This window comes from Adelges cooleyi, unplaced genomic scaffold, assembly GCF_023614345.1.
Source record: "Adelges cooleyi isolate 19-005CV unplaced genomic scaffold, UGA_ACOO_1.1 ACOO_flye_CR_arks_rails_tigmint_CR_PRNA_167, whole genome shotgun sequence".
In the NCBI taxonomy this organism is placed as follows: domain Eukaryota; kingdom Metazoa; phylum Arthropoda; class Insecta; order Hemiptera; family Adelgidae; genus Adelges; species Adelges cooleyi.
Genome location: NW_026095824.1, coordinates 924734 through 950325, shown reverse-complemented (window position 1 = coordinate 950325; position 25592 = coordinate 924734). Strand labels below are relative to the sequence as shown.

The window sequence follows — 25592 nt, the reverse complement described above, 5'->3', positions numbered from 1 at the left end:
ATTATATTTGTACATTTATGAGTCGTTCATTTAAAAGTGAATTATCTCCTTGTAATTGAATTTTGAAATAACGAGCTTTTTGTAAATTAATGTGTAGGAAAAACAATTCAGTGTTTTCTATTTTTTTTTTTTTGCGTTTATTGGAGTTGCTTCTCTTTTATAATGAAAGACAAGTCTACCTAAACTAAGTTCTCATCAAGTGAGTACAATATTTTTCTTAGCTCTAGATTTACAGTAGATACTTGCTTGTGTCTATCCAGACACCGCTCGACGATTACAGTAATTTTTATTAAAAAATTAATTTAAAAAAAAGTCAGCCATTTTTTTTATCGTATTGTATAATAAGTTGATTTGTATTTGATTTCACGATAGCTGTTTGATTGCTAAGCCGATTATTGTCAAATGATAATACATATCATAATTTAGCACAGAGTTGAAAATGATTTTATCACTTTCATATTATTAAAAAAACACATAATTTAAGAACTTTCGGCATCGAAGCTCAAACATATTCTAATATTCAACATAGAAAATTTAAAGTTTGAATACATATGGTTTTGTGGCCGTTTGGGTGCATGGGAACTTTAAATTATATTTCTGAGAATAATAAATAACTGCGAGTATTTCAAATACCAACTGCAACGCCAATAATAATATATTTTATTGTTAATACATTTTAGAATACTGGATATCAAAAATTGTTAGGTTGCCTACAAAAAACAAAAATAATAAACATACAACGAAAAAAAAATAATATTAAGTTTTTATATAATAAAATATAGTATATAATATTAATTTGATATCTACTGAAGTTAATTAAAATACATACAATATTATTTTCATACTTAGCAAAATAAATTATGGTCTAAACTAAACTTATATACAATATATTATTGACTATATCAGAGAGGGCATGAGGACGGGGTAAATAATAAAATTGTGGACTTAAATGCTCAAAATTACTTTACAAATCGCTCACTAAAACATAGAAAAAAACACATTTAACACGCAAATACAACAAACAAAATAACAACACATGAAAAAAAAGTAGTAGACATAGAATAGGAGCATGAAATGCAAAATGTTTATGGTATGAAAAAAATGACACATTTAATTTTAAGAGTTGAAGTGAATTGCTTTGGTCAAGTTGCCAATTATTAATTACATATTAGTTTAACTAAAAAAAAAATACACATAATATTAAATTTTTGTATTTTTTTGGTTTTATATAAAAAAAAAAGTATTTGCAAAGGCACTTGTATTATATTGATTACTCAATGATTTTCATAGATTAATAAACAAGCTGAACTAAGTATAAATAATTATAAATAAAAAAAAAATCTAATAAATTCGTAATGATTTCTCATTCAGTCAAATCAATACTTATCATCATCAACTTTAATACTATACTACTATGGTATATTGTATAATCGATATACAAATTAGGGAAGCCATATTTTAAATATTATACATATATGTATATATATAATATTTGTAACATATAGCATTGGTGTAATTCAATAAAAAAAAAAAAAAAAAAAAAAAAACATAAATGATATTTAAATGCCATATAACTTGTCGTTTCCCACACTTTATTGGACAATTAAACAAATACCGGCATTATTTTTCGTTTGAATACACAAACATAGACATGAAGAAATAAAATGAAAACACTATAAACCAGAAACTGAGCTTCATCATAATGTTCGGTTTTGTTGCAATCCACTTGTGCTTACGACGCCGTGGCACTCACAACGGCCTGGTAAAATTGGCCGGGAACATTTTCTTTTCCCCGGTGCTTTCTTTAATTCCGATTAACCAACCTTCCTCCTGGTGGGACACAAAACATGGTGTTTTTTTAAAAATCACATACATATTATAACAAACGGCATTACACACAAAGGACTTACTTGAGTCTCCGGATCGTCGTAAGACACTACACTGATAATTTCTCCCTTTTCAAATGATAACTCATCTGTGTCTTCTGCGTCATATTTATATGTTGCCACCACTCTGTACAAAACTCCTGCTGGTAAATTATCAGTTGTGGCTCCTGTAAAAAAAGAAAATTATAAACACATTTCTTGGGCTCAACAACAAATCATGATAAAATACGTTGACATATCTACTTCGAGTAGGCATTAAGAAAGAAGGAAAAGGACCAAATATACATAACGTAATCAAACTACATCAGCTGGTTAAAATCTAATCGAATGTACCTGGAGGAATTTCGATTTCGGCGGCTAGATTCTTGTTACTGCCATTTTCGTGTCTAGCTGGCGCCACGCCATTGGTTTGAGGACTGTTACCGTTAACCAATTTCTCTTCTTCGACCACTTGTTTTGGTGGCACATCATTATTGATTTCGGGCGTTTTACTTACAGCGGTTGCTGGAGGGGAAGGTGATAAGCTCGGGGATTTGGTAGTGTCATCTTCTACATTAAGCATTAGTAATCACACAAAAAATTCATTTTAGTCAATATACAACGACAATATTACATCAAACACATCGTTAAATGGGAATTTTTATAAAAAAAAAATATAATTACCGTTTATGGAAATTGGAGACACCGGTGACTGCAACCTGTAATACAATTATTTTGTAACAATTTTTTTATTAAAGGGAAGTTTTTTTTTTTATAAATTATAAACACTTACGCTGATTGTACATTATTGACAACATTGTTCACTGTCTTGTTGTTTCGGACAAAGTAGTTTAACATTTTTGATTGGTGTTGATAATCATTGGCTAGTTTGTCAACAATTGATTCCATTTCTGCAAATACCTGTCAACATTCAAAATCAAATTGTTACACAAACTGATCAACGACGCAGAAGCGAATAATTGTCTCCAAACATACTTTTGATGACTCGTTGTGGAATAGTTGTTCGGCAGCAAAATATGGCTGTAAGTTGGTTATCAAGAATAACACTCTAGAGTTGTAAAGAGCTGGTAGTTCATCGTGCAATTCGCTGTTGATAAGGTCGAACTTCCGCTTTACCTCATCAAATTGTTCTTTGGCTTTCATCATTTTCGCTTCGTCTTTCTTTTTGCCGACACCATTGTTTGTACTAGCCAACTGATTGCTGTGTCTTTGGCTATCGTAATCTACCAGTTTCCTGTTGCGCTTGTCGATTTTTTTCTAATTACATAAACAATTTTACTATTATCAGTAATGTATACACAAAAGTTTTGAAACTTTACGAAGGTAAAGTTCAACAAAATTGCGACGCCCAATTCCCAAATGCAGCACAAAAAAGTTTATGACATTTATCTGTTCGTTAAAAATAAACGCTACATCCACTTGGGCTACTAGTTACCTTGAAACTAGTAATTTTTGACCCAAAATATAACGATAAGAAATAAAGGTCACCGGAAGCAATTCGGATAGTAATTCGGAGGAAACTAATGCATCAGGCACCGATCCACTTGGCGCACATTTTACCTAAAAGACAACTCATTTGCACATATTAAATTCATAAACAATAGTCCTTGAAAACGTTGAAGACTTTCTGCTGACACAATAATTATAATGTCATTGACAGGTAGGTTTAAAAATGATGCGCCTTTTTACAAAAATGCGGAAAACGGAAACCCCCGGTAGATTATACACATAAGGAAGAAAGGTTTAACGGCCAACGCGAAATAAAAATATAAGATAAAAATGTGCGCAAACGAGTCATCCTATAATCGGCAAAAATTGTGTGATGTGCGAAAACGATTTTTCACCAAAATTAAATAGCCAAATATATATAATGTACCTCCCCACACCTCCCCTGTCCCATGCCTAATCGACAACCTTTTTTTTTTTAAATATAAATTCCACATAATAGCTTACTCGTGTTTCGGCAAATTGAGCTTGGTACGTGTTCAGTGGAATGAGCACTTGATCCGCCAATTTGTGGCTGTAATCGCTCCACAACATGTCCAAGTTATTGGAATGAGTGCACATGTGATCGTGGCCGACCCACTGGCTCTCGTACATTTCGTTCAGCGTGTCCATAAGACTTTTACTGGCTACTTGGACGGCTGAAAGCAAAAAATTACATTAATTAGTTTACACCGAACTAGGAGTCAACGAAGAAAATATCACAACACCGAACACGACTTAATGACAAAAGGTAAGGTCGCAACTCACCTCGGACGCATCGTATGTAATTGGTAAATTCTTTTTGCAATTTATTTGCCGAATTTTGTTGTTTGGAAAAATTCTGTAGATGCTCGTTGAATATTTCATCTTCGGTCCGGTCTACTTTGCCCAGATTCTGTAAAAACTAAAAACAAACAAACAATAATTAATATACACAAAAAAAAAGTAACCCCGTAATGCCTAAACCTAACCTGGGCACTCTAAGCTTTACAAGCTACATTTTTATATCAAAATGGATACGGGTAATTTATTGGTTACACACTATACATGTGTCAATTTTCCTACGGCCCAATTGCAATATTCTAGTAGTAATTAAACATTTAACGCAATTATAACACTACTAGAATTTATTAAAATATTACTGCGCATTTCGCAATACCGAAGCTGTTTTGCAATAAAATGTATAATGACGATAATAGCTACATTTATTATTCGCGTTTTCATCATCGACTGGTGTCTTGGGAAAATAGTGTCACACTATGACCGTAAAAGTACCTACTTATGTGATATAAGTGCAAATTCAAAAACCAACCGTCGTTAATGCGCAGTGACAAAACGTAATGATATTACAAATATGTATAATAATATATGTTATACTAATTGCAAATCCGATCACGACCATACGGGTTTAATTAAAATAACAGCAATATTTAACCGAATATTTGAGTTTAAATACCATGTTATTATAGTCCAACAAAACAACGATAATGCTACGTTTAAAATAAAATACACACTGCATTGCAGTAAATTAATTATTAAGTATGATAATATTAATTGATCATCAAGTAACAATGCGACAAAAACCGATATGAAAACCCAGGCGAGTGCAAAAATAATTTAGGTGTTTTTTGGGCGTTGTATGGTTATATCGAATACCTGAATTACTCTATTACCATTGATGTTGGAAAGTAATAAGTACTCAATATGTCATGTGTTTTGACGGGTAGTAAAAAATGTCGAGCGAGTGCGGCATTGTGAATTATTAGTATTAGACACACGGTGCATATATTATTATGTACTAGTATACACCGTAGGTAGGGTTTATTAGTTTTTTTTCAAGGTCGAGTTTTACTACTTCTGTTTTTATTATTGCTATTTAGTATTTAGTTGTCGTTGTTCTGGTTTAATTTGCGATCACCTGCGGCACTAAAACGTTTTTTATACAAAAAAAAAAATCAATAAATTGCGGTAGTTGTGGACGAATTGTACAGATTTCCCAGACGAAAACTTTAAAACAGACATCAAGTCAATTGATTTTTTTTTTAATTTTCATACAAAACAAATCAATCGAAAAAAACCGAATCACAACGGCATGCGCTGCGTTAATATTAATTCACGGTCAGGGCCAGGGTCTTTTATTGAACAATATCGTCGGCGGTGAAAGCTAAAGCTAAAGGAGAAAACAATAATATAGGGCACTTCAGAGATTAAAGGAGCGCACTAAGCTCAACGATCCGGTTACTCTCTACTACATGACGGTCACTGTCTTACTAGGCTTCGTCTTAACCCACAGACCGTGTCGTCGTTATGTTTACGTCAATGCAAATAAATCTAGTCCATATGGCATAGAACATCTGAAACACATTCTTATAATACTATATCAGCGAGACTTGGAAAACAGACTTTTCTCGGTGGCAAAATCCTATTATTGCATTATTATTATTGGAGTACTTTCACCCAGATACATGCATGTTATGCTGTTACGGTGATATGGTGCAACACAATATATATATTGTTTTTTGTATTATTATTATTATTCTCATCTAAAAAAGTTTCATTTCGGGATGTCGTCGTCGCCGGCGTACATTGTATGCAGATTTTGCTAAGTTAAAATTAGTTTTTTTGTATATAAGTATAAAGTATACACAGTTTATTCGGGCGCCTACGTTCGTTTTTGTTTTAGGGCGTTACGTGGGCTTTTCTTCGGTGTACATGCCGCAGCAGCAGCAGCGGTACGGCTCGCGTGGGACAACCACTTAGAATTGTGTAACAAGACAACCCGAATTGGGTACGAAAAATTTAAGCAAAAATTAATTTACCGGAATATTATTCGAAACGAATGGAACGTCAGGACGTTGTTAGTTTATTTTTTTAAACGCTATTGGCGGTATCGAGTATACCTATATTGGCGGAACCACCTCTGCTGTGATGTGTACTAAAAACAGATTTTTTTTTTGTCCCGGTCCGACGATTTCGGTGCACATAGAAACAAAAACCATATGCCTTCGAGCCGATTATCGATCGGTCAACACACAATACACGTGACACAAAACGTCAAAAAGTTATTGGAAACGGTTGAAGGCTTTTATGGTATTATGACGAGTTGTTTTCTAGTTTGGTAATAAAGCATGATTTATATTTTATTATCGAACGCCCAGCACACACACGGTGTTACTAGAATTATTATTTTAATACCCTAATATTATCCTTGTTGGTAACGCGGAATCTCCTTATAGTTTTACCACAAACGAGCTAGCAAGTCGTCGTCAGAACTTGCCCATCCACCAGATTTCTGTGTGTTATTTCTAGCTAACGGTTGTAGCGTCGAAATTTATAGATAAGGCTTAAAAACCGCCGGCAAATAAGACAATTGCAATTAGCGTTTGCCGCTAACTAGATAGTGGATAATCCTGTTTGTTAAAAATGACGTCATCTTCAACCTCCTATTGAGCGGTTTACGTGAAAATAATTGATAGTTATTAGTCGTTTGTCGCGGCATGGCAGCAGCGTTCATTTTCAATGCGCATAACATACACACGGCCACGAGGCGATAAAACAATATTATAAAATATTACACATTGCACGTTCATAGTTTGTATTCAGCAAACATAGCAGTAAATACACGCGAACGAAAATGCATTTTGCGTCGGAAACGCATCCGGTTCGGATGACACAAAAAATCTTATAAATAATCAAAAATGGAAGCTAATTAGCTCAATTCCCGATTTCTAATATTGATAATAAGATTGGAAGTATGGAAATAACGTACTCTCTACTCTAATAGTGTCCACAAACGTAAATCGTGATGTGACCTGGACTTCCCACACAAGCAATCATTATATTATTCAAATTATCAATGATTTCATTTAGGCGCACGGTTATCATAAATATGCTTGATAAGCAGTACCAGTTTAAATCATAATCATCGAAAAAATATGAGTAAAATAATATAGTACAAAGATGAGTACAAACAAACAACGGAACTGTTGACTTTTTTTAGTATCGTCAAATCAAACAAGTCGTCAACAATAAAGCTTCATATAGGATTTTTTTTTTAAAGATTTTTCTAGAATTTCTGATTTGACGCCGGACCGCGGTTGTTGCGTAGAATAATTTATTGTCCTTAGTGTAGTGTTTAGGTGGATACCCACTTGATTTGGAGACGGCGGTGGTGTGAAACCGTGGCCCACGCTTGTTAGACCGTAGAAAATATTATTTCATAATAATCATAATATTAATAATGAAAATAGTAGTTACACCTCTCAAGTTTCACACTCGACTTCAGTAATAATTGTTAAATAATGTATCATTTTCAACATAAGAATACTTTACTAATTTATTAGTAATCAATCAACCGTAGACCACTTCAATTTGTTAGCTTACAATATTCTTGTTCATAGAAGCATTCATAACATAAATATTCTAGATGTAAAGAGTGTTATTCTTCTATTATTTGTTTTGAAGTCGTACATAGTTAAGGAGTCAAAGAGTACAGCTGCATAGGAAGACTATGGATAATAATTGACTAGTCTCAAAAGTGAAACTCAAAGTTGGCCGACATAGTTTTTAAGTACTTTAAAAAGTTAAATTACAAAAAATTGAAACAGGATAGAGAGAAAAAGCATTATGTAGAATAAATAAAAATGGGCAGTCACAATGTATGTGACAGATGTCACAAACTGTCAAATTGATGGTTTGGTATTGAGAGTAAAACCGTTGTACTCGTTACGAGTATGTTATTTTAAAAATATTTCTTTTTTGACTTCTATACGTAGCTAAGAGAAGCTATCGATTTTGGAATGATGAGTTTTGTTTTCTTAATATTACAAATTTTACAGTTTACTAATTTCGCAGTCGAGGTAGTTAGCGACTTGAAAGTAATAACTCTCAATAATGCCAAGAAAAACGCTCTGACGCGAGTCTATGAAACTCTAACTAATAAATATGTATAGATACATAATATGCTTGTTTATACTTGTTTGCGGGTTCTTGCATCAACGGGATCTCATTAAAGCGTCTGACAGCGATTTAATCACATTTAATAATACTTCCAAACTAATGACATAGCTGCTCCGAGTCTCGACTCTAATATGCTTGTTTTTAGAGAGTAATAAAGAGGAGAATAAAAGACATACTATACAAGTTAAATAAAATATTAAGACTGTCCAATTTGCTTTAGTTCTCAATATTATGTAATTTGATGGTATTGCGAAAAATGTGACTGACATTAACTTATGAAACTCATAAAAGTGTCAATTAATAAACGAAAACTAAAACGAGTCAGACTTGTATAGAATACTAGTAAAAGATGTGTGGATGTCGTAATTTGTAACCAAATGTTATACCTACGCGATATGCGAGTTTAAGCGATTCGCCTGACCCTTGAGGCATTGATAACAAAATAAGCCCACATGGCCAAAGGATTATGGCATGGCGCCGATAAAATATGAGTTTAGTAAAATAAACCATCAAATTAATTTTCGACAAAAAGGTTCAAGTGTTCAACGAATTGATAACAATAGAGAAAAATGATCAAACTACTTATTATGAATGCATTAATATCGCTTTCTTCGAATCATCGATAATAAAACATCAAAGGAAGTTTTACATAATACGAAAATAAAAAAAAACTTATTTAAACTCGTAAAAGGACATTTAATGGGATTGCGAATTGCTAGACAAATAAAACAAAAGTAATAATAAAGCAATGAACATAATTCGGATACAGAATAATAACATTTATACTTAGTAGCCTTAGGATTTGAGATATTTAACCGAAGTACATTATACTTGGTACAGACTTTGTAACTTTCTCATAAGCCCGAGGCAGTGTTAACAATAATAATTGTTTATTTTCTAATTCTTAACAATTTTCGATTAATTTGTGGGTTGGACAATATAAACGAAAATGAAACAAATTGTCGTTATTTTTTACCTATCTTTTTTTAACGAACTTCTTTATGCCAAATTAATTTTTTTTTACAATGCTGTAATTCCAGCTTCTAGCACTGAGCACCGATAATACTTCAAGCTCTTAACAACACCACGCTTTCATGGTTAAATACCATTCACATGTTATTTCGGTTTTTGTAAGTCTGTGTCGCGTGCGGTTATTTAAAAACTAGCGCTGTTAAAATGTAAGTATTGGCCACAGTCGACTTAATTGTCGAATAAATAATTTTGTGTTTTTTATTTTTTTACTAACGTGACGTTCTCTAGAAAAGTGTGCACTGTACGGGCTAATATTGACAGTGCGTGTACTGCTCGCTTCTATAGTCGGACGACCAGGGAAAAAAGTAAATTTAGACCGGTGTTCGCTGGACATACCAATATACCACCGTTACATCAACGCACCCAAAATAACTATAGGCCACCGACGACAACGATGGAGATGGCAGTGGTCCCTAGCGCGCTAGTCTTCACGCCGATACAGACAAGAGACACTAAGTCAAATCCCACTCGCAATCCTCACACATTGTCTCCTACTTTTAGCGAACAGTATTTAAAACTCTCGTTTAATAATTTATGTAATATATACATTTTGTACATCTCTCATTACCAGGGTTGTCGAACGATAAGCTTCCAAAAATAAATTGGTCGTTAATAATATTATTTAATCGACTGTTAAAAAATCATTCTAGACTTTTATGTAGCAACACTATTAAAAGTGTTGACTTGCTCATAAATTGACTCAACTAACGATTCGATTCTAAAAATACATTATCTATTTATCGTCAACTGAATTAAACGTGTTCACGAGGAGGCTGTGCATGAGTTCGAACGAAATTAAACTATCACCTTAAAAACAGGACATATTGTCCAAATAGAAACACAGCCGCCGACCTTCTTGCTCGACGATTTAACAAAATTGTATCGAAATTTAAGTATAGGAAAATTACCATCTTAAATAAATCTAAAATTACCGCTATAAGCGCCACGTGAACTTTGGGATGCCGATTTCCTACACGTCTAAATAACGGCAGCCAAAAAGTGTTTTGGCTCTTCCAACGATAACCACGTTTAAGTTTAATTTATATAATTTTAGATTAGGCCTACGAGCAATTAACTCATATGCACACTTTTCTGGTTATTACAAATTGACGACCATATTAAAGCATTGTGTACAAGCAAACTATTTGTTTTGCTGCTCTCGGAATGACGAGCGAGATTCAGATTTAGAGACCCGATTCGATACAAATGCAACAACTGGCGACACGATGGACGATGTCGATTAACATTTTGGGTATAGCAGCTATTGAGCTATTACGTATTACACCACGGCTAGTTATTATGTTGTCGTTCTGATGACATGGACAGAGACACATACATCCGGGGGACACGCCCGATCGCCGAACGCAAACTTCAATAGAATTCGCCTCGTCGCCTTTTAAGGACTTTGAAAGAAAAATCCTAAAACTGGTTTCGATAATATCCCTTGCATAGCTTCGCGTCGCCCACGTGACGCCGGTACTTCCTCGTGTTTTCTTAATTCGGAACACGGCTAATGAGCACAGAATGCTCGATTGGATCTTACAGAGTAGCGACGCGTTCATCATCTAAATGTGTATGTTTTCGTAAACCCAGCAAAAGTTGCACAACCACAAAATAGTTGGAGAAAAACGCGACGAAAAAATGTGCTATAAAATGATGTATGCGTATGTGTGAGCGTGTGTGTAGGTATTATCGTCCTTGACGCTAAACGCCCATGTAGGCAGGCAGTCGCTGCTCTAAGCGAGATGAAGGTGTGCCTTTTGTGTACACGGACATTATTAATATTATTATTATTATATTATACAATAACATACAATGACCTCACGCATATAGCTGATGAAAACGGCGAACGCGCGCGCACAAACGTACCATGTCGGATTGTAAAAAAATCAAAAGATTCCGCACAAGAGGTACTTATAACCGGCTGTATGCAGAACCTACGCTGGTCGTCTTAAAACACAAAAAATCGGAGAATATCCAACCAAAATACTGTTCCCTGCATATAGATCTTGACTGCCAAATGAAGTTAGTTCAGAGTCGTTGGAATGGTAATTTTATAGCCTATCGGTAAGGCTCATTTATACTAGACTCCAAATAATTGTATAGGGTCCGGTGTACGCGCAAAAATAGCAACAACTCTCCTGTCCCCTGTGGTTATCCAATGACTCCAAACGTTACCGGTAAAATAACAGCTATGCTATCAATGCTGTTAATAGTAGGAATACTATGTTAATTGACGGTCTACTTTGATGAACGCTGAACACGGGCCAGGTGGTTGGCCATAGCCATAGTACCATGCGAACGGCGATAGCCCGTGTGTCCTCCTCATCTACATGGCAACCCGTTAGGAATATATCAACATATGTATTACAGCTTCGATTTTATTATTGCAAGCGGGCGCTACACACTGTGAGGTCGTTGACTGGATTATATGCCGACCAGCGTGTACCGTACGGACAACGATATAATATTTTGACGATTAGGCACATAGGTATGCGTGTGTGTGTTGTGCTGCACCATTGACAATCGCGTCGTCAAGTGGGACGAGCCGAAGACCGTGTGTTGTTTCTCTATACCAACGTTGTAAACGATCCGAAAAGATTTCGATAACAATATTATGATAATTTTTCTCTCGTGTAAAATATACACAAACACGCACACCGCCGTATCTCTCTCTCCATCTCACGCGATTACGTCAAACAAACATCGGCGTCCGATAATGGGCGTTCCTATTTTTTTTTTATAGATAATATTGTTTTTTTTTTTGACAAAATCTGCATACGCCTACAATTTACACAATAATATCGTGGAAATCTTCTTTGTCGCTTTCCGGTGATTCACGAATACACGCGGAAAGAGTGGCGCCTGGTGCTGCACTTTCGCCGCTGGAAGTCTACTTTTGTGCACGCACCGCTGTGGCAACTAGGCTGTAACAACGGCGTTACATAAACCATGTATATAATAATAATTAGGAGAAGAACAATAAAGCCGCAAGCAGTTTTCGGATCATTTCTCTCGATGATCGTACCGAAAAACGGGCAAACTCGATCATTTTGGATTCCAGGAAGTGTCGTATTAATTCGGCGTTAATTAGTTTGTAATAAGACTCAGTTGGTGGGTAATACTACAATGGAGGCGGCGTGTTTATTGTTTGGTTATTGATTATTATAAGTTATAACTGTTTTTGTTTATAAGTTAATAACCAAAGTATTGATAACCTCTCTCGGAGATGGATGATGAAACGAAGGGGTCGCGACGGCAGCATGACGGTAGTCGACAGTCGTCACATCTTTATTATTGTAATACAGTCATTGAACGGTACACTACAATGCGGTGAACGGTTACTGTTATCGTTATTAGCCGAAAATGGTCATAATCTTAGGTAGTCGGATCTTAACTGATTTGTGCGTTTCACGATTTACACACGTGATAAGCAACTATCGAATGGATTTTATCCATGTAATAATCCAATGGTAAAAAAATTAAAACGGGATACTACCATCCCCCGTATCGGAAAATTTATTGGTAGGCGTTTAAAGATAATTATTTGATTCACAAACATTTAAATATGAACGCCAAACAAAAATATGACACATCCTACGATTATGTCACGCGTGAATATAATCTCTGTTTTTATTATTTATGCTATAGTTATGAAATATTATACCAATACTCAGCATCAAGACTATTGTTGTAATTCATTCAACAATAATCTGTGCAGAAAACAGAATAACACAAGCTTGTTAGTAAACACGGTCTTAATTAAGTGGTTGTTATCGCATACTTGTAAAAATAAACCTGTATCATAACACAAATCATTACTATTATATTATATTATACATAGTTACATAATTGCTCGTTCAAGAACTGTGCGCGTGCATTTTTCTAACCTTCGGCGCAATTTTTGTTTGTATTTTTCATTATGCTGTTCTTAAGTTATGCAGAATAATAAAATAAATAATCGACGGATTATACCTGTACAATGTTAAAGCAAACTTTTGTTTTCTGACCTTTTGAATATTTCACACACCGCAAATACAAGTTATTAACATTAATTTACGAAATAAGTCGGTTATTATCTACTACACAACGTTGTTTTTCACACGACCAGAATAAAAATGAAAACTAAAACTTGAAATTGCATCAATCAAGGACATTAAAGAGGTCTCAATAATAACTGGCATCAGGTTTCATAGAATATGGTGAAATAAAATATTATGTTTTAAACAAAAAAATTCTGTCGATTAATCAATAAACTAGAATCGTTAATTTGTGTAAAAATCGAACGTAAATATCTTAAGAAACATACTGGCATATAAGACGAGTAACCGAAAAGACGCCGAGGTGAAGACACTAATTCCTTTATCTCCGTGTTTATATTTTCAGAATTTCAGTTGAAATGACAGCGACAAACGTAAAAATGTATGTAGGTACACTCCTTAAATGCAGTAGTGTATTTTTTAGTCATTGTTTGTAATAGAGAATAACCTTGTTTTATTTTCACATACGCAACACTATTATACTAATGGGCGTTCACACTATAATTACATTTTAAACGTTTACGTTGGAAAAGTAAAACGTATAATATTGTGGTGGTAGGTATTCATCGCAATCGAAAAAAAAATATATACATTTATATGCACAACAGTCTTTGCCACTGCTCGGTCAACGGCATATGAACTTTCACCCACTGACACGAATTCTTTATAATAATATGTTTATTTCGTATATTATACGAACAATATATGTTATTCCACTGAACTTGAAGCGGTGTCGGCAGTGACCATGGACACGATATGTTGTTGGAACAAGATTAGCGTACAATATAATAGAAATTTCCGCATTTTTCACGCCCTCCAACGATTTGATAAAAAAAATCGAATTTTCCAAGACTGGACCGAGCGTTATTCACTGAATTTTGAAAATGGGCGTGCGTGAGCCATGGAAAATACAGGTTTTCTTTGGGTTGCACGCGTAGTGGTGTGCTATCTGTAATTTTTAATAATATTTTTTTTTAATTATGTTAACCGCAGCAACGACATGCATACCACACTCGGGGGACCGAGTAAATAAAAAACGGTATAATGACCTTGCACTACAAAATGTGCCGTGCCGGAGCCGGTGGTGTTACATCAATACAAGACAATAACGAATCCTTAAAACGTCGATAGCGTAACGCCGCTGGGATATTGTCAGATATGTTTACCATACATATAATATAATATAATAAAAATAGGTACGTCAAAATGTATAACTGTATAATTTTACTCGCAACGGTCAAGCGATGTAGCTAACATAAACATCTCACAGGGTCGATAATTTCATTATTATACCGACGAAGACTGACCTCAGGGAGTACCCGGAAAATAGTTCATAGTAGTAACTCGGTCGGCTACTGGTTATTAAAAAAACGCACAACTAAACCCACGACCGACACGCGTTGCCGTGTAGATGTGAATTTTCGAACCCCTGATTTATGCACAGTCACCTTCAGAAAAATGTAGCCGCCACGACTGTTGTACAACTTGTATAGTCGTTTTCTGAGAGGTCACCGTGTAAACACTTGAACGTACGCCACAGTTATCAATCTTAGTGGGCTCGAACGCTTTATGACTGCCGTTAGAATTTGACTAGTTACATCCAAATATTGTGATTAAGATAATATCTTTGCATATTATTATGTAGCTATGTCGTATACATATAATTTGAATTTAACAATTTAATTTTGTCGAAGTCACGCGACTCCGACACACCTTATCAGACTATTTATGACGCACCGATGATGATGTATCATCAATAATTATTATTGTCACCGTCGCACTTTTCCTGTAGTGTTCTCATGATATGACCGGGGGAGAGCTGATAACTGTACTAGATGTGTTAAGTACCGTCGGTCGGTAAGTTTGTAAACGACCCGTAGGCTCACATCCAGTAAAGTATCTAATCTGCGCGACCTCCAAGCGGAATTTCACTTTTTCCCCTCTAACACCATCATTCCCCTGCACTTCCATCTGGGCGGCTATAGTAAGCACCGCCACACATACACTCAAGTATACACTATAATATAGCTGTTTCGTCTTCGTCGTGAGCGCATAACCCACTTGCGGCGGCGGCGGCAATCCTCCTCTCGAACGGTGAATGCCTTTTTCGAGCGCGAGCAGCAACCAGATAACAAACCTGTCCGGCGTTTCTCTTCCGTCGACACAGATATCCGTGTATACTCCATACAAGTATAGATGGTAAGCTAATTTAGAGGTTTCTGAACCACGATAACAACCAACACAAGCAAACTAGGTATACTCCTGGCGCATTAGTGGCAGTAGCTCGCGTTCCTACAATACCGGCGATATTGAATAAGTATGGTATGACCGATACAAATCAATCGACTGCAAGACGGTAAATACAGCGTTCATTGTTGTTTCGAATTAGGGGAGTCTCGTATCGGTGGTCACTTATCGCTACGTGCGTCTGGAGCCAAAAAAATACCGTTCAAAACATACCAACGCAGTCACAATTTCATGAAAAACTGTAAAGTCCGCCGAGAAATAATAATGACCAAACGTAGTGGAAATAACGGAAACGGAAGAGAAAAAATAATTTAACAATTTGAAAAATAGAAAAAAAATTGCGATTAAAAATTACAGACTGCAAAACGTACAGCACAACATTGCCACAACAAAATATACAGTCAACATAAAGTGAAGTAGACGATAGTGGTGTCAAAAAGGTATAAAATGTATTTTATAAAAATATACAGAAAAGCAAAACGAAAAATATACTCTCAATATTGTGTTCTTATCGAGTGTATGTTTATTCATATTATGTAATATTACTTTCATAATTTTATAAAAAAAAATGTAAACTATTAAATAAATACATACAGAAATAGGTTTTATTGACAAATACATTGCGATTAATAACTCGTTTTAGAAAAATTACCAGTTGTAGTCGTTTGGTTCGTATATTTTAAAAAGTAATACTACTATACAAATAAATTAAATAAGAAAACTTAATAATTCTTTATAAAATTAATAATTAACTTAATGATGATCAATGTTTAAAAAGAATTAAGAGAGCATAATGCATACATATTGAATCAATAACCTTCTATAGACTACACTGTCCACCAAACAACGTTAACATCATGCTGTAGTTAGTATAATTTCTAGGTCTCTTCTTATCAAACGTTTTCCCTTTTTTACATATATACGCCATACACAAATGGTTTTGTTTTAATGATGTTTTGTTTAGTAGAAATTAACTCAATAGTATAAAACGAATTGGTATATTTGGCAAGAATCAAAGCCTCGAAAGACAACCTAATGTAATTAAAAAAATCAATATTTATTTAGAAGGTTTTCACAAATAATAGGTTTACGCATTATTTGTGTCCATCAGTTGCAAAAAGTCTTATGTACACACAAACTAAGTGCACAGAAATAGCGAGCAACTTTTCTTTCTACTTACTTTTAATACAGCTATTAATTTCAAAAGCCACAAATAGGACATACTCAGTTTGAAACTTGATTATTATTTCTCGTGAAAAAAAAATGTATTAACGACCAATAAAGATAATTACCGAGTTGATACATTGTTGTCTGTTAATTCTGTTGTTCTAGTTCGAGAAAAAAAATCATATACCAAGAAAATAGCAATATATCGGAGAGACTCGAGTCATCGATGCACTTTGTAAGAAAAATGCTCTTCAAATTATGATGACGATATTATGCACTTGAATCAGAACTGATTGATTAACCCCATTACAATCACATTATTCATTAATATATATATATATATATTTTTTTTTTTTTTTAATTAATTATTGTAAATAGCACAACTGATGTTCTCAGATTCCAACAATTAACATTTATCACTTGGAGTTCACCATGCCCAGCTAAAAATATGCAATTTGGTAATCCTTTGAAAATCTTAACATTCCATACAGTCTCGATTTGCTAATGCGTTGAGCTCTTCTCTTTGGCTTTTCACTTTCGTAAGTCATGACTGTCACGATTCCGTTCGATAAAATACATTGCTTGAACCTAAGAAGTATGCAGGCCGAGAATGACCGCCTCGAGTGTTCCTCTCTCTTTAGCTCGGGACAACGCTCAACAATGTATTACTACTAATTGAATAAATTTAGGAATATTTACAAGAACTATGCACGGTGCTGTCATATTAGACATATTATCAATATCTTATTATAATTTATGATCATACATCAGGCGTGGGCAACAATTAAATAGACGGTATAGTTTCCGATACTTGAGTTTGAACTTTGTTACGATTAACCGCAAAGCTCTAGCAACAATGGCTCGGCGTTTGAAAATCTTAGTTTTTGCAAATATAATAAAAACTCAGAAGTCGTTCAAAAACGATTACTTGACAAAGAAACGGGAAACTTTTTTTTAAAAAATGACACACCGCGCCCGTAAGCCATTCATTCCTATTATTTATGTATATTACATATTGTGTGGTATGTTCAAGAAGAGAGGCTCAAGTCTCAACCCGTTGCTGGTGTAATTGTTTTTAAACACATGTGTAATTATTGTAATTGAAAACGTTGCGGGTCGCTATCATCCGTTATTAATCGACAACCAGTGTATTTCCAGTGGAATAACGGTATTTTTTAATCAATACACGCACGATAGTATTTATCTATATTATCATGTATTTATGCAGTATTTTTAGAACCAAATAGATTCTTGAAGATATTTTTTGGCCGACGCTCGACATGTACACGACGATTAAGTGTCGTAGACTTACAAGTAGGAGAGCGATACAATATTATCCTCCAGCACTATATAGGTACTTATACTTAAGAGACGCCTTGGGAACTGATATCGCATTACCGTCTATTGTTCTATAATATACTATAATTATTGTTTTCTCTTAGAAATTTCAAGTTTTCGATATTAATTGGTATATTGAACATTAGGAAGTAGAGTTATACGACAATAATGTTATGTACCCAGGTATAACGTAATGAATATATTTTTCAGCTAAACCGTTATTATTATTGTTTACACGGCCCCGTCGCACTGGAAACGGCCGTAACGTTTATTTTTGTTATCACCAAGAGACATTACACCCGTCGGGCTTACAACAGCTATGCGTCGTTATTATAATAATAATAATTATAAATTTATATGTAATTACTAAACGTGTGTCTTAATTATTGGTATCGGAGTGTCTTAAAAATGATGGACTGGTCGTGTGCTTTTTAAGTAGGTTATTAATTATTATTATACAGCGAATTGCTTGTCCAACGAGACCCACAAACAGGCCATTTGTACATCATAAAAAAAAATACATAATATTATCATAAAAATAGGTAGTCCGTAGTGGAATATTATGTATTATTATAAGCGTCTGCGTCCGGACGATCCTATAGGTGACATTATAGCAGTTGTCCGTGCAAGACACCAGCGGCAGACGGTTCAGAAATAAATTCTGGGACGATGCCAGTTTTTTGGACAGCCCAAAGAGCGAAATGGTCATTCGACCTGAAGAATTCGTCCCCATCTTCCGCCGCCGTCCGTTTGCCATGCCGGCCGGCCGTCGTAGGTTGTTGCCTTCGCGATAAAATGCCAAATTGGCTTTTAAATGCACGGAAATTGCTGTCTGGTGTCGACGACAACGTGACTACTCGGATTCCAATTACCGTTGTGCGTCCAAGATGGATTGAAAAAAATACTAGCGAAAAAACGCCATTCTTTATGGTTCGAGAAAATCCTTATTATTTTGGGCTGTATAAATTCGAGAAGACTGGTCCAAACAACCTTTTAACCCGGGCAGAGCACCTATTTTTGAGCTACGAACAAACGTGCCATAGATAGGAAGAAAACTGGATAACAGTAACACAGCTTCAGATAAACGTTAAGGACGTAGTTACTTGTAATTTCAGAAAAAAAACAATGCATTTCCAGTATTATTAGAAATACATGATAAGAGGTTAATCTGAGAACTGGTGCGTGTAAAATATAATATTGTAAACGCAAATAAAAAAACTATGTTTTCAACCGTCCAAAAAAAAATAGCAGAATAAAATAAATCAAACCGATGGCAATGCGATTAACAACACTTATCGACAGTTTCAATAATTTAATTATCCGTCATCTTTCAAACAGTTCTTTCGACACTCTATTAAGAATTATAGACTTTGCTTTTTTGGCGGACACCCAAAACGCATTAAAGCCTCCAGACAGTTATACTATAACTATATTACTACGATATTCGTGCAGACGCGAGTATATTATTATTACTCGTGATTGATCATAACAATGTGGTGTAACGTTAATTTGTTCGACGCAATTGAAATTGATTTGACAGTATACTAGATCGTATATGGATTTTTTTTAGGATAAAGATGTATAATATTTTGTTGATAAGCCATTTACAGGCGAACAATAAACGATTCGGTGCGTTAAAATAATAGCGTCCTCTCTACTTGAAATATTCAAAATAAATGTGGCACTTACTTTTTCTTTGGCCCTTCCTGCATGTTTGGATACGGACTTGGCGATCAGGGATCCCTTGCTTTCGGCCATGACGTTCTGACTCGGGTCACCAATGCACAACAACTGATTCATGTTGTGGTCGCCACCAGGCGGCTGTCGCCGTAGCGCGTTATCAAACGAGGGGCACTGCTGCAGCAGCTACTACCGTCCGGTTGGAACCTAGCAACGCGTCGGGTTCGCGCGGAAACGGACGACGCCAACGCAATTATACGAATATTCAAATTTCACAATTAAGTAGGCGCGCAAGAATCAAATTCACTTGAATCACGCCTTGAGTTGTTTGGATTTTGAATCTTTCGAAAATGCACTTTATCACAAGAACGCACCACGGAAACGCGTCCGATACGACGGACGTTCTGAGATAGTTTACGGACTACGGTGTTTTCGGCGAAACCAGCATTCGGCATAGAATGCCATGTTATTTTACCATATTGCAGGCGTACCCATTGTGGGGTCGCTGCATCCTCGGCGATTGGCGGTTCCCCCGCGTTGCTGATCTTGTTATTATTTTGTAGCGACGGCCCGAGTGGGATGAATAAAAAAAAACGAAAAAGAAAACTAACGGAAGACAATATAGGTACCCCTCCCTCAGTTTTCTAGGTATCCGACAGGTGTAAAATATAGTCTCTCCGTAGAAGGGAAATCCATTGTGGCCGCAGCGAAGATGTTTCTATAAAATATATAATAATATATTCTTCGACGTGCCTAGTAATATAGGTACGTCTTCACTCGCCGTCTTCTAGACGCATAACATAACACTATAATGGGCACACGCGGTTGTATTCCGTCGCATCGCGGAACATACCTACAACATAATACAAGTGTTACAGATCGAATGCATGTGTCACGGTCGACATGCTAATATTGTATAAAATATTATTCAATAATAGGAAACACGATTCGTATAGGAACACCGTTGTTTTTTTGAAAAAAATTCACATACTCGGGAGTGAGATTATTCGTATTGTCCAGTCCGGTGTCGTTGACCACACAACCGTAAAGGTACAAGAATTCGACTACCATTCGAACTGAAATTAGGGTTTTAATAAAACATATATTTTACATAGTTCATTTTATCTGATCTTATCAGGTTTTACTATATTATTATTTAGGTAATATAGTTCTCAATCATTTACTACAAGACCTATATACTAAAAAGCAAAATAAAATTCGAGAATAGAAAACGTATTAATAATAGGCAGTTAAACATATTTATTGTCTTCTAGTAATTGATAAAAAATAAATAACACTAGAGTAACATACAATTAAAAAATTAATAAATCACAAGTACCTGAGATCAAAATAATAGTAATGTTTTTCTTTTAATACATAGGTAGTTATTTAAAACTTAGTACTAATATAATACTTATTAGGCTTTTTTTTTATAAATAGTAAAATAACTAATTTATAAATCTTAAATATTCATAGGTTAAAAAAATGTATGGTCTAAGTTTACATGACCTGGGACTGAATATTTATATTGTCTATAATTAATTAAATACTTATAAATAATTATTTTATTTTATAAAATCTCAGCTGAATACACACAATATGTCTAATTAGAAACAGAATTATTAGTTATTACTTATTTCTAAACATTCACAGAAACTGATCATATAACCTTAGTAGAGACCGGCATTGACAAAAAACATAAGAAGTATCCACAACATGTGATATGCTCTCAATAGTAATACAAAATTTAAAGCAGTTCATTTGCAGGAATATTCTTACATTCATTTTTCTGCAATAACAATGTTAGTTCTTCTACCCATTTACGACGTGAACTCATATCGGGATCAAAACACATTAATTGGTTACTACTATCGGCTTCATTGTATCTACTATCTGATTTAGTATTTACAGTCGAAGCTGACTTTTGATTTTTTTTATTACTAGAAACACGAATTAAATCTTGATTTAGTACGTCTAATAAGGTTTTTAATCGCTTATTAATTGGTTCATTGCGTTTAATTCTTTTATTGGTAGATTCTTCATTTTTTAAACGTTTTTGACCTTTAATATTTGTAACTGAATCATCATCATTTTCAAAGTTTTTGTTTTCTAAATTGTTTTCATGACTATTGTTTTTAGAAGATGATTTTAAAAAAGATTTTACAAGGCGTTTGGGAATAGGTATATTAACTTCGTTCTTTGTATACTCTAGGGCAAGAATACCAGCTTCTGAAATTATCGTATAAAATATAATAACAATTTAAAAATAAAATTAATAAAAATAAATTCAAAGAAAAAAAATTATTTTGTTTAACTTAATACCTGTTAGTTGAATGACTTTTCCACTGTTTAAAATAGAAGACACAAAAGAAGTTTCGTCTATGGGCTCAATAGCTTTTTCCAATTGTTTTAAAACTGAATTATCTCCATCTTAACACAGAAAAAATGATAAATTATTTAAATTATTAATATTACAAAACAAACTTTTTTAGCATAATATAAGCTAATTACTTTTTATGTTTGAAATGTTGAGGAAACACGGATTATTGGAATTGTTCAGCTCAGGTATTGTGTCATTATACATTGTATTATCATTGATAGTTTTTTTTATAAAGTTGGTTTCTGATTTTGAAGATTGATTTGCTGCATTTAAAAATAACAAGCAAAACTTATATTAATCTTGTAATAAAATTTTAAAAAATATTTTTTTCTTTTTTCAATTACCGTTTGTATTAAACTGTGGAGTACATGATTTGGCTGATAACAAAGGATCAATATTTTTTTGCGTAGAACGTGTAACTATTTCTGATTTATTGTTATGTTTGTTTTTCTTTTCAATAAACTAAAGAAATTATAGCAAATACTGATTATACATTAAAATACTCAATACACCATTTTTTAAAGAATAATATTATGTGAGAACAATAAATTACTACGAATATTTAAATTAACAATTTACTTATTGTATGATAACTAAAATAAAGTAAGATAATAAGTATCAATTAAACTAAAATAAAATTACTTCTTTTATATAGTAAAACATATCCAAACAAGTATTTTCAGCTAATTGTAAAGGAGTTTTTCCCAATTTGTTGGTAAGTGTATAATCAGCGCCAATATCCAATAGCCTCTTAACACCACTGATACACTTGCTAATAACACACCAGTGTAATGGTGTATTTTTGAAATGCTGTAATAAAATAAAAATAGCATAGTTATAAATTTTAATCAACTTGAATATAATACTATATACTTTGTCAGTGGAATTGAAATCACAGTATAAATTTGTGACTAAAATGTCAATGCATTCATACGCGCCTTGAGAAGCAGCAATGTTTAAAGCTGTACGACCAAGCTTATTTTCAACATCTTTTTTGTAAGTCTTTACAGTTTTCAACAAGTAATTTAACACTTCATATTGGTTTTTCATGCACGCCAAATGTATACCAGTGTTCCCAAACTAAAAATTTGGATACAACTTCAGATTATCTGACTTGGATAGAATTAAAATATTGATTGATGAATAATATATTTTAATCACTTTATCTTGGCTGAATGGTTGTACACTATGAAATAGCGCTGTTTTAACTACTTCCAAATCTCCTGTTTCACATGAATGGAAAAACCTTTCCTTGATTGAATTCGTTTTTTGCATAATATGAGTTATTTCATAGACATTATTTAGTTAGTGTATTCATTTTTACAAAACTTGATTGACACTAGTTACAAACGTAAGTCATTTCGTAGTTTTAAATTTCAAATTTTTTATTTAACCTTAACTGCACGTTTACATTTCTCTAATAACATATAACGAATAATGAGGAAGTTAAAAATTAATGAATATCAATTATAGTAATAACTATTAACTATAATTAATAATTATTGATAAATTAACTCATAAATAGTATTATGAAAATTTAACCGGAATACCTAGTGCCGCGGTCATAGAAATGTTATTATCAAGTCTTTAGCTGCGAAAGGCTACATAATGATAAGCTGTAATATCTAGATTGATTACTGATAAGTCTTATCTATTATTATCATTGACCTATCAATACGGGCTATGGTTATCCGTTATCATCAAATTACAAGTTTTATTCTATCATGTTTCGTAAACGTGAAGTCAATACCTATTTACTAATAATATTAAATAATATTATAGTGCAATTATTATTTAATTTTATTCTAAATAAAGTTTTTAGAATTTAGTTTCACAATGAGTAAATTTAATAAATTCCTAAGGTAAGTGTTTGCCAATAATTGTAATTGTTGTACTTCAAATTTATATGTAAAAATATATATTTTAAAAGGTTGTGGTGACCTTAAAACTTTGTTAATATTTTTTACATAATATACTTTTTGAAATATTGATTATAATTTTATGATGAATATTGTTTCAGTTTTACAATTAGAGGTGCTTTATTTGGTGCAACATTATTTGGATCATCCGAATTAGGATTATGGAAAGATCCTGAAACCTCTCGTGAGTTAGTTAAATTCATTATTGACATTTTGACTCCATATACAAAAAAGGCTCAGTCACAGTTACCAGAACAAGTAAGTTCATTTTTTTTAGATTTCTAATTTACATATTTTTATGTTTTTATTGATTTTTCTAGGTACAGTCCTTACCATCAATTGAGAATCTTAAATCAACCTCCACAGCTTGTTGGAATAAAAGTGTATATAATGCTGGAGAATTTGTGATCGATGTTCCAAATAAATGTGCTCGTGTTGCTGATAAAGCTTACCAATTAGTTGAAGTTCAAGTGAATAAAACCAAGTCAAATGAATAAGACTATAGTTGGATCACGTATATTGTTGATTTTTTGAAAACGCCATGTATAATATGTGTTTAGCAATATAACAAATTTGTAAAAAAATGTTATATGATGCAATGTTTGTTGTTTAGTATTTAAATAACAGTATTCTGTTCTTTGAAATAATTACAAGTCGTGTCAAAAGTAGAACCATAAAATAAATATTTCATAAAAAAAATGTAGTTTTTCAACATTTATCTAATAATTGCTTGTCAAACTTTGTTCATTGCAACTTTAATTAAAAATAATTCACTAAATTTAAAACTAGTTTTATTTGTCGATAATTAGATAATTCCTAGATAAAGTGATCAAACTTAAATAAATTTTAACTTAACACATATTTTATCAGTACAGGTGTAACACCTGTCACTATAGCTGACATTAGATCTATTCAATTATGTGCTTTAAAATGTTGACACACCGCGAGAAAAATTGTATATATACATGCATTTCTATAATTTTATGACACCTCAAATGTGGTACATCAATTTTTCGAAGTAGTAAATAAATTAAACATTAATAGTTTTTCTAAAATTTTAAATAATAAATCTATCATGATGGTTAGACACACAAATGTGCTCAGTGATCATTTATTATTCAATGGGTTTACGATTAAGGTAAATACAGCATTAATGAAATAATATGACGTCATAACATTATTTTGCATACATCATTTATGCATAAAAAATACTCTTATTTATAATATTTAATTTATTACTTCACTCATTTTATGCAAAAATTGCAGTTGACCATAAATTATTTCATGGAAAAAAATGTCATTGTGAAAGCCGTGCAACAATATTAAAATGGTAAAGAAATACAATAATGAATTATTTAAATAAAACCTTAACCATTGTTGTATGTGCTGATGATGGTAACATTGCTGCCGAAATACGTATACGCTATTGAGTATTATTTTTATGGTTAAGGGTTTATTT

At 33.4% G+C, this 25592-nt stretch overlaps 3 protein-coding genes across 4 annotated transcripts; 1 reads left to right on the top strand and 2 right to left on the bottom strand.

Moving 5' to 3' along the window:
- Positions 1 to 751: 751 nt before the first annotated feature.
- Positions 752 to 20213, bottom strand: LOC126832812 (myc box-dependent-interacting protein 1). 2 transcript variants are annotated; one of them, XM_050563784.1, is made up of 9 exons: positions 19844 to 20210; positions 4140 to 4275; positions 3840 to 4030; positions 2862 to 3143; positions 2659 to 2786; positions 2550 to 2584; positions 2220 to 2435; positions 1911 to 2053; positions 752 to 1830 (listed from the first exon to the last, which is right to left on the bottom strand). In XM_050563784.1, exons 1-9 carry the CDS (start codon positions 19952 to 19954, stop codon positions 1750 to 1752), a joined length of 1323 nt encoding a protein of 440 aa, XP_050419741.1. In that variant the 5' UTR covers positions 19955 to 20210; the 3' UTR covers positions 752 to 1749. The 2 variants fall into 2 exon arrangements, with proteins under 2 accessions (XP_050419741.1, XP_050419742.1); XM_050563785.1 differs by lacking the exon at positions 2220 to 2435 and having other exon boundaries at positions 19844 to 20213.
- A 1043-nt stretch (positions 20214 to 21256) lies between these two features.
- On the bottom strand, positions 21257 to 23766 carry LOC126832798 (myb-like protein D). Its single transcript, XM_050563751.1, has 7 exons — positions 23376 to 23766; positions 23088 to 23294; positions 22857 to 23024; positions 22559 to 22676; positions 22346 to 22477; positions 22157 to 22264; positions 21257 to 22063 (listed from the first exon to the last, which is right to left on the bottom strand). Exons 1-7 carry the CDS (start codon positions 23487 to 23489, stop codon positions 21582 to 21584), a joined length of 1329 nt encoding a protein of 442 aa, XP_050419708.1. The 5' UTR covers positions 23490 to 23766; the 3' UTR covers positions 21257 to 21581.
- A 181-nt stretch (positions 23767 to 23947) lies between these two features.
- Positions 23948 to 24722, top strand: LOC126832963 (uncharacterized). Its single transcript, XM_050564037.1, has 3 exons — positions 23948 to 24076; positions 24235 to 24391; positions 24454 to 24722. The coding sequence occupies exons 1-3, from the start codon at positions 24051 to 24053 to the stop codon at positions 24628 to 24630; spliced, it is 360 nt and encodes a 119-aa protein (XP_050419994.1). The 5' UTR covers positions 23948 to 24050; the 3' UTR covers positions 24631 to 24722.
- Positions 24723 to 25592: the final 870 nt, after the last annotated feature.